Source organism: Notechis scutatus, chromosome 2 (assembly GCF_049901735.1).
Source record: "Notechis scutatus isolate UNSWTSFEM ecotype Mainland chromosome 2, rNotScu1.2, whole genome shotgun sequence".
In the NCBI taxonomy this organism is placed as follows: Eukaryota; Metazoa; Chordata; class Lepidosauria; order Squamata; family Elapidae; genus Notechis; species Notechis scutatus.
Window position 1 is genome coordinate 8,830,416 of NC_142010.1, and position 10,677 is coordinate 8,841,092.

The 10,677-nt window shown below is 39.8% G+C and overlaps 1 protein-coding gene across 1 annotated transcript; it reads left to right on the plus strand.

The window, feature by feature from the left end:
• Positions 1-3,293: 3,293 nt before the first annotated feature.
• Positions 3,294-7,980, plus strand: LOC113427955 (uncharacterized). Its single transcript, XM_026690501.2, has 2 exons — positions 3,294-3,489; positions 6,328-7,980. The coding sequence occupies exon 2, from the start codon at positions 6,741-6,743 to the stop codon at positions 7,497-7,499; it is 759 nt and encodes a 252-aa protein (XP_026546286.2). The 5' UTR covers positions 3,294-3,489; positions 6,328-6,740; the 3' UTR covers positions 7,500-7,980.
• The last annotated feature ends 2,697 nt before the right edge of the window (positions 7,981-10,677 follow it).

Below are 10,677 nucleotides of genomic sequence, written 5' to 3' on the forward strand. Positions count from 1 at the left end.
TAAGAATGTGCAGGAGGAAGTGGAGAAAGTGATTGAGAGGAGAAAGTTTTTCTTGGCTCCTAGGACTCTAAGACATATTTAATAAAATTCCTGAAAAGTATGATTCTCTGAATAATACCTGCCAGAAGAGGAAAAAGCGGCTGCTTGAAGGTGCTGAAAGGATAGCTTTCCTCTTTTCCACGGAATAAATAACTGGATATTAAGAAACCTATTTTTTAGGTGGAAATTGGTTTTAAGCGATGAGTGGGAAGAGAGAGGATTAAGAAGAAAATATTTGTATGCTAAGATTTGTTGGAGCAGATGCCTTAAGGATTTGAAGACTAGAATATATTGTAATAAGATTTTAAACAGATTTGGACTTTCTTTCTCTTTGATTGATATTACCCCAGAAGGAGAAAGTGAGAACTCTGCCTTGGTTTGGACTGATTGATAACTTTGGGACTGTTTTATCTTTTTTATTTTCTTTTGAATATTCTGGTTGTTGTAAGAAGAAAGAAGGAGAAAAGAAAAAGAAAAGATTTATAATGGCTCTTTCTGTTGAGGAACTAAGAAAAGAATATGAACAAGCAAAAAAAAATGGTAAAGATGGTGTGGAAGAAGCTTTCCTTTTCTTAGAAATGGCGCTACTAATTATCAACAAAAATTACAACAGATGAAGACAGCAGAGGAACAAGAAAGAAAGGAAGGAGCCATCTTTAATGAATCTCAGAATTTGATCCAGAAAAAGGAAGAGAGAAAGAAAAGAAGAGAAGAGAAAAGAAGAAAACTAAAGGATTTAAGGACTTAAGATCCAAAAACATTTAAGAAAGGGAAAAATAAAGTGCAAAACCAATATGATGATTGTAAACAAAGGGGAAAAGAAATACGACAGAGAAGGGAAGCCGGTAAGGCAGAGGCTAGAAGAAGGGGGGTAGAAAGGTTTGTTGGGAAAAGAAAGAAAGGGAAAAGGTGGAGAAAAGCTACAATGTTTTGAAATTAAATGGAAAAAGGAATTTTTATGGATAATGGATAAAGTATAATTTTTTTAAAAAAAAAAGATTTTGCAAGGTACATAAGATGAGATGGTAGTATTGCAATGGTTTAAGAGTTGATAAGAGATTAAAATGTTAAAATGTTTAAAAATGATTGGCTTTAAAACTTAATAATAGGAGAGGTTTAGAATATTGTTTTAATTAAAGAGTTTAATAAAATTATGGTATTGATGTTATTATAAAATTTTTATTATAGTATTTCTTTTTAATATTTGGATTTATTGTCTAATTATGCACTTAATTGTGTTGGATGTATTAGTTAGATAGAATGTACCAAGCAAAATCTGATTGGGTATTAGATATTATTTTAAAGATTAATTTGATTAACTTAGGGGGAGATAGAAAGGCATCATACTCTGATTAATGATTTCAGGAGAAACTGATTTTCTTTTTTTTCATAAGGGATGAGACAAAGGGATGATAAAAATGGACAAAAGATACAAATATAATGATTTAAACTAAGATGATTAATTAAGGTAGAATTAAGAAGTGTGAAATATGTGGAGAAGTTAATATAGAAGGTTTAGAATGGTAAATAAAATAAGTAATGATATGTAAGATGAGCATGAATATAATTGAAGTCCATGAAGAGAGAGATACCTGGGCCCAAGTTACTTTCCAAAAGATTTTTTTATGTTTTGTGTGTTGTGTGTATATGTCTTTTTGGGGGAGAATTGGTAAAAACTTGTAGAAATATAGAATGAGAATAATGGTAACTAAGTCAGAAAGAATCAGATGAAATAATAATAATGATATTGAATAAGAGTAAAGAGAAGTAAAGAGAAATTGAATAAGAGGTTTTGGTATATTATATGGAAATGGTTTAAAACAGAATCATAATTTATCTGACTTGTTAAATTTACAATGGAAAAAGGTTTAAACATGTAATGAATAATGATAATTTGTGTGTTTTAAAAATTAATAAAACTTGTTTTAAAAAAGAAAAGAAAAGAGGGGTGGACCTATTGTCCAATGCCCCTCAGACATGGTGGAATTCAATTTTTTTTACTACCGGTTATGTGGGCATGGTTTGGTGGGTGTGGCCTGTTGGGTGTGGCAGGGGAAGGATACTGCAAAATCCCCATTCCCTCCAGGGGTGGGATTCTACCAGTTCGCACCTATTTGCTAGAACCGGTTGTTAACATTCTAAGCAGTTTGGAGAACCGGTTGTTACAAGGAATTACTGGCCTAATCTTGTAAGGAAGGCAGGAAGGAAACATTCTGGTGTTGCTTACAGAAACTGCCTCTCCATTAACCCTTATTACATTCTTGGCAGGACTAGACTTCCTGCTCAGAAACATCTCTGGAGTTTTCCCCCCCTCCTTTGCTGGTACTTTGCTTGTGTGGAGTGACCATTCAAAGTTACAATGGCACTGAAAAAAGTGACTTATGACCATTTTTCACACTTACGACTGTTGCAGCATCCCCACAGTCATGAGAGGCCAGACGAGGAGATGCTTGCCTCGATGTGAATGATATTGAGTTGGCCACACCCAGCCAATAACATGACCACCAATCCACATCCACCCAGTAACATGACCACCATACCACACCCACCAACTAAGCCACATCCACAGAACCGGTTGTTAAAAAAATTGAATCCCAGCCCTGATTCCTTCCCCACCCCACTAACCTGCTTTCCAGCTCTGTTCTCCTGTGCAGGGCAACCAAAGAAGACCTTGCCAATCAGCTGGGACTCGGGACGCGGAGAATAGATGGGGGCGGGACTAGTCAGAGGTGGTATTTGCCAGTTCTCTGAACTACTCAAAATTTCCACTACATGTTTTCCAGAACTGATCAGAACCTGCTGAATACCACCTCTGCCCTCAGAGCAGCACAAAGAGTAACAGGGATACTTATCAAAAAGACATCCGACCTAGAATCAAGGAGAAATTTCCTTTCAGTGAGAACAATAAGTGGAAATGCTTTGCCTGTAGAAGTTGTGGGTGCTCCATAATGGGGTTTTTAAAGAGGAGATTGGACATCCATTTGTCTGGAACAGTATAGGGTCTCCTGCGTGGAGAGGTTGGTCTCTTCCAACTCTGTGTAATTCTGTAAGAATTTCATAAACATTTAGGACTCAGCACATAGCTAATCTTCACAACCTACTTTTGTGTCACATTTCACTATTTCACATGGATCAGTTGCCAACATAGGTTCCTAGGACTCATCAACGACTTAGTAGCATTTAATCAGTGAAAATATCTCACGAACACGTTAGAGACAGACAAGCGTGTTCTTTTGCCTCCTATTCTATTGGCATATAGCAGTCACATATTAGTGACTAGAAAGCCTTTAATAGGCATATGTGGTTGAGCTTAAAGGAGTTAAAACCATCGAGTACAGCATTGCTAGAAAGGATGGGAGGAGAGGATCTTCTTCCGGATCACTCATGGGAGAAAGTTGGTGTGCAGAGTGGTTTTTCCGCTCTTCCAAGGGTCGAAACAGCAGCTGGAAGGTGAGTAGAGATCAGGTGGGAGGAGAGGCTGGGAGCAAGTAGGGCTGTTGGGTTTCTTCCGGGATGTGGAAGCAGAGAAGCAACTAGGCTGAAGCATATCAGCTGCTGCTACATGTTCCTTTCCTCCCCAATTTTTGAGTCCGCTGGTGCTCCAAGCTTTAACAGTAGTGGCCGCAATTTTCTTCTGGTGGGAAGATTTTAAAAATCCTCCTTCAAGTTAAGATTAATTCCTTGGGAACAGCTTGCCTCCAAAAGTTGTGAGTTCTTCATCACTGAAGGGTTTCAAGAAGAGATGGGACAGCAATTAATCAGGAATGATATAAAGTCTCCTGTCAGAGCAGGGATTGGACTAGAAGACCTCCAAGGTCCCTTCCAACTCAGTTATTCTCTTATGGACCTGCTGTTTTTTTGGCAACGATATCAGACTGATCTTCCTCTGCTCTCTTGAGATTTTTTTTTTTAAATTCCATGTCTACCCAACAAACACAATATTTCCTATTTGTGTCCCATCTGTGTATTAATCAGGTTCAACTGTGCTTAACCTAGCAATTTGTAATCTTTTTGGGATGTTCAGTTGTATAGGTAGTCCTCACTTACCACTTATTTCCTGAGCCTTCGAAGTTATCATGGCACCATAAAAGCATCAATTAAAGCCCCACATCTATAAATTACCTCAGAAGGTTTGACATTAACCATTTTGGGACATTTTTCAGGCTTGAAACACATGGATTTTCTCCATTTATACATTTGTATTTGTATTTCTCTTTGTACACGTATATTTCCAAATGTATAATCTATTCCCATTTTATCCAAATATGCAGCCATGTGAAAAAGAAAGTACACCCTGTTTGAGTTCTATGGTTTTACCTATCAGCACATAGTAAAAAATCATCTGGTCCTTAGAAATCTTAAAAGTAGGTAAATATACCCTCAGATGATCAACACCATACTAACATCTTACATCTTGTCATGATGTATTTTGCAGAAAGAAAGGCAAAACAAAGAAGCCATGTGTGAGAAACTGCTATTGCACAGATGGTCTCAAATTTGACTCTAGAATCAAAATCACGTAAAGTATTAGCACTGCATTATAAAACCTTAGTAAGTCCATATCTAGAATACTGCATCCAATTTTGGTCATCAAAGTACAAAAGAGATGTTGAGACTTTGGAAAAAGTACAAAGAGCAATTAAGTTGATTAAAGACCTGGAGACTAAAACCTGAAGAACAGTTGTAGGATTTGGATTTGGCTCATTTACAGAAAAGAGGGACAAGAGGGGACATGGTAGCAGTAGCCCAATATTCGAGAAGCTGCCACAAAGGAGGCGGGTCAACTTATTTTCCAGACACAATGGATGGAAACTAGACACAATGGATGGAAACTAATCAAGGAAAGAAGCAACCTGGAATTAAGGAGAAACTTCCTAACAGTGAGGACATGAACCTGTAGAACAGTTGGCCTTCAGGCCCTGTGGGTGCTTCATCACTGGACGTTTTGAAGAAGACACTGGATAGTCACTTGTCTGAAATAATATAGAATCTCCTGCTTGAGCAGAGGGTTGTAGTAGAAGACATTTAGGGTCCCTTCCAGATCTATTCTGATTCTGAATACTATAGTATAGAGATGAGTGCATAAACCACTGAGTAACTGCAAAGTAGCCAGGTCCTTTGGTTGGAAAACAGGCCCAAATCATCACCCCTTCATCACTATGCTTGACAGTTGATATGAGACGTTTGTGTTGATGTTTGGTTTGGTTTTCATCAAGATGACACTGTGCTTTATGGACAATATTTCCACTTTGGTCTCATCCAAAGGACAGTGTTCCAAAAGTCTTGTGATTTGTTCAGATGCAAATTTGCAAATTTTAAGTGTTGCTGCCATATCCTTTTTAGAAATCAGAGGTTTTTTCCTAGCAACCCTTCCAAATGAACCATACTTGTCCAGTCTTTTTCTAATTGTACTGTTATGAACTTTAACATTTAACATGCTAAATGAGGCCTGTAGAGCCTGAGATGCAATGCTTGGATTTTTTGTAATTTCTCTGAGCATTGCGTGTTCTGAACCTGGGGTGAATTTGCTGGCACTGCCACTCCTGAGAAGATTGGCAAGTGTCTTGAATATTTTCCACTTGTGAATGTGGAACATAGAATGATGGAGTTTAAATTGTTTGGAAAAAGTCTTTAAACCTTTCCCAGATTGAAGGGCAGCAACAATTGCTTCTCTAAGATCCCCGCTGATGTCTTTACTCTTTGGCATCTAATTCACACCTCAGTGCTGGAGACCAGGAAACTCCTACAACTTTGCCTTTTATAGATATAGTCACACTTGCTGATGATCAATTGATCAAGTGCATTTGATCAGCAGCACCGGCTGCTACTTCGCCTCTTCATACCTATGGAAGAAGTAACAGTGTTTTTAGTTTTTCATGTCTCTGCTTTTGCTTTGTTTTTGTAAAAAAAAAATGAAGACATAGGTATAATATATTATCTGTTGATGCTCATCTTACATTATATTTACCTATTTTTAAAAGTGCTAAGGATGAAATTATTTTTACTATGTTGTGATACATAAAATCATAAAGATCGAGGGTGTACTTTCTTCTTCATATAACTGTATTTGATTTGGAGGTCTGAAAATCTGTGACTGACCTCAATCAACGACTGAATTTAATGATTGAATTGATATTTGAACTGGAACTCAGTAATTAATATTACTATTAAAGTAAGAGATTATTCTATCATTGTGGCATGTTTGCTTTTTCATTGTAATGTACGCTTTTTCACATTTTCTGCAACCCTTTTATAAGCAATAAAAGCTACATTTTCATTTTCTTGCAGACAAAGATGATGCCAGAAGACCACACTGGACAACTGAGAATAACAAGCAATATTGAAATGCAAAACAGATTGAGGCAGAAATAAAGATATTGTCCATTTCCATCAAAAAACCCACACAATTCTTCTCCTTCCACAGCAGATGAGAGGCAAAGGAAAGAAAATCAATGAGAGATTTCGTTCTGCAAAAAGTAGAGTATATGGAACTCAAGCACACAATACACAAAAAGGTCAAGGGAGATTATTTTTCCATTCAGAAAAAGAGGAAAATATCTGGAAGTCAGTTGGGAGGAAAAGGTTATCAGTGGTGGAAAAGCTCCATAGGTGTGCCTTTAAAGGAAGAAGCAGACTACAAATTGCAAGTGACTACGCAGGGGAGAATCTACTCTGGAGAAAAGCAGATACAAATTATCTGAATGTGGCAAAAGTTTTTGTCAAACAGATCCTTTTTCCTTCACGGAAGAACCCACCCAGAAGAGATGTCCTACAAGTGCTTCCAATGTGGTAAACCCTTTAGCAAAAATGGCAACTTGGTGATACATATGAGGACTCACAGCAGAGAGAAGCCATATGACTGTCCAGATTGTGGGAAACATTTCATTGCATATTCCCACTTGGTGAGCCACCTGAGGACTCACACAGGAGAGAAACCTTTTGAATGTCCTGATTGTGGGAAAAGTTTCAGTCAGAATTCCTGCCTGGTGAATCATCAGAGGACTCACACAGGAGAAAAACCCTTTGAATGTCCTGTTTGTGGGAAATGTTTCAGTCAGAATTCCAACCTGGTGAGCCATCAGAGGACTCACACAGGAGAGAAACCCTTTGAATGTCCTGATTGTGGGAAAAGTTTCAGTGAGAATTCCAGCCTGGTGAAACACCAGAGGACTCACACAGGAGAAAAACCCTTTGAATGTCCTGTTTGTGGGAAAAGTTTCAGTCAGAATTCTCACCTGTTGAACCATCAGAGGACTCACACAGGAGAGAAACCCTTTGAATGTCCCTTTTGTGGGAAAAGTTTCAGACAGAATTCTGACCAGGTGAAACACCAGAGGACTCACACAGGAGAAAAACCCTTTGAATGTCCTGATTGTGGAAAACGTTTCAGTTACAATTCCAACTTGGTAAGACATCAGAGAATCCACACAAGAAAAAAACCCTTTGCATGTATAGAATGAGGGAAAAGTTTCAATGAGAATTTTGACCCAGTGAAACACCAGCGGACTCACATAGGACACAAACCTTTTGAATAATCTGATTGTGGGTATATTTTAGTCAGAATTCCTACTTGGTGAAACATCACAGGATTCACACAGAAGAGAAACCCTTTGAACGTCCTATTTGTGGCAGAAGTTCCTGTCAGAATGTGAACCTGGTGATACACTAGAGGTCTCACAGAGAAGACAAATGTGTCTGTGGATGATGCTTCTGGCATAAATTGTTCCTTATTGCCCACAAATCCAACTGACAGAAAAGTTGATGAGATTAGAGAAGGGTTGAATTTTATTTCTCATCTCTCATTAGGAGTGTAGGTGAAAACATATCTCAGAATTAGACTTGTAAGTGGAGAGAAAAGAAAAATGGAAAAGGGCTAACTACCAGTTTCTCGTTATCAGCAGCAATTTCATTTTTTGCAGAAGTAGTGGAATTCCTCAAAAAGGCTTTTGGGTGGTGTTTTTTATATATTGATTATTGAATTCCCACACATGGAATTTCCATCTTCTATCTTGGTGTCTTCCATATGTTGAGCCCCAGAATTCCCCAGCCACCATAGAAGTAGACCTCTAGATACAACTATAATGGGGCCTGTTGAGTGAGATTAGTTTGCTTAAATACCTATCCCCATCCCCTTCTCTCCCTGATGAAGCTGTTAAACAAATGTTCAAGTTGTTAAGCAGAACAGCGGCTACTTCAGAGTTGTGGGAATCTCTTGGAGGCCCAGCCTCTACTACCCCACCTTTTGGGTCCCCACAGGCATTTTCCTGTTCCCACTGCGTCCCTGCAATTGTTAGGCCTGACTCCCAACCCACCAGGCATCACAGCCTCCTCCTTCTCCATACCTTTTGAAGATCTCTGAACCTCATGTTGGTGAAGGAAGGCAAGACATGCATTTGTAGGCTTCATGACTATGTTGTGGAAGCAGCTGTTATTTTGAACATGCTTGGGATTCATGCCTGGGTCATGTGGCGGACTTGTGGAAGCAGTTTCCATTTTATCATGCCTGCCTCTGTGTAAAAATGGTGGCTGCTTCTGGGTCATTGTTACTTGTACAAAGTATTCTGTTTTGCTACTGTAACACTTTGTAGACTGTGTTAAGGTATCGTGGGTGCACTGAAAATGGTGGATGCCTCTGGGAAATCTTCAAAAGGACAGGCCAAGTATCCCCGGCCCATATGCTAAGTTCCACTTGTGCCAGTATTGTGCTGTATAGTGGTGCCACTGCCGAAAAAAGCCAATGCAGTCCCAGGCTGCATCAACAGAGGCATAATCAGGGGTGGGATTCTACCGGTTCGGGCTGGTTCGGGTGAATCGGATGTTAATTTTACATCCAGTTCAGTGAACCAGTAGTTCTGAAGACTAGCTGGCCCCTCCCCTCCCAGGAGTCCCCACGAGGCCTATCTGGTTCTCAGATGAGTGTAGGGCAGGGTTGCCATCTGGCTGTTTTTCCGGCCAAATTCGAGAAATCTGGCCGTATTTCTATCTGGCCGTGAAAAAATGATGTCTCCGGCCAAATTTATTTGGCCGGAAATTTGGCCGTACGAAAGTTGCTTGGCTGTGAAATCGGCCAGATGGCAACCCTGCCGCTCTCCTTCCCTCGCGGATGCGCATCACCATGAGCAAAAGGAGGACAAGCACGTCCTCTCAGTTCTCCGACACGCCCGCTTCCTCTCAACTCCCATCACACACCCCTTCGGGACCTTGGTACCCGGCCACGCCCCCTTCCCGCCTGTGACCCGAGCAGGGGCGGCTCCTCCTCCATCAACACCACACCCATTCCTATTACGGCTCGTTCCAACGCCACGCCCCTCGGCTTCCCCACCCATCCCGAGCTCTCTTTCCCTCGCGCATGCGCGTCACCATGAGCAAAAGGAGGACAAGCACATCCTCTGGCGCTCTCCTTCCCTCGCGCATGCGCGTCACCATGAGCAAAAAATAATTTGGCCGAATTTGGCTGTATTTTGACTTGAGTTTGGTCGCAGAGCCAAACTGCGATCTGGCAACCCTGGTGTAGGGTCGCCTCCTGGGAGCAAAAACAGGGTATGTGGGGGTCCTGCGTTGCCCCCCTGCGCCCAATTTTTGCTCCCGGGGAGGCTTGCTAGGCCAAAAATGGGGCATGGGGGCTCCGGAACCCCCCCCATGCCTCATTTTTGTTTCCAGGAGGCTCCAGGGAGGCTTGCTAGGCCCTGTTTTGGGCCTAGTAGGCCTCCCTGCAGCCTCTTGGGAGCATCCAGCCATCCAATATGCCTGGATTCAATGTTTAGCCAAAAGAACATTTGGAGCAGCTAATACAGTATTGATCACTGCCTTGGGAATGTTCTAGGTAAACAAAACTATGCAGTCTCCTAAAACTGTTGGAGCCAATCTTCTTCCTTTCTTCCATATTCTTCTCTTTAAAACAAGTAAGTTGCTCTGGTATTTCATGCCAGGCTTAGTGTGGTAAGTTCAGCATGGATTTCGTAGAGAACAGCTTACTTTTAGGTGTCACAAAATAGGACCACAGTAGCACCATAAATGTACTTGTGGGAAAGGGATTTTTTTAAAGGTTATTTTATTCAAAATATTAATGTACAGTACAAATTCCAAAAACAAAAAGAATTTTTCAAAATCAAAATAATCATAGAAAAAACATATATATAAAAAAGGTACATTAAAAAATAGAAAAACAGATTTACTTTTATTATCCCCCCCACTAGAATATTCATAAACATATTTGAGCAATATTAGTTTCCTCCCCTTCTGAAACGGGCCCAAAATTTATAAAATTCTACCTCTGTTGACAACCAATTCAACATTCATCTATCTATGATCTATAAAGAGACATTGTAATTAACAGGTGAACCAACAACAAAGTTAAACATCAAAGTACCTTGTTAACAATCCACTATTCCATTTAATTTGTATAAAGTTTATAAGATTTATTTACCATAAATCACCAGAATCATTGTCTCTGATTTGTCTGGGATGAAATATCTTTGTTTGGTTCTTATTAATAAAACGTTTTCTTAAAATTTAAGTTGAGAGCAACAAGACAACAGTTGTGTCATTCCCCCAAGGTTTCTTGGTTGATCCATTTTCCAAATTGTTTTCCAGTTGGATATGGTAGGTCCATTCTCCAGTCTTCTTATGAAAGTTCAG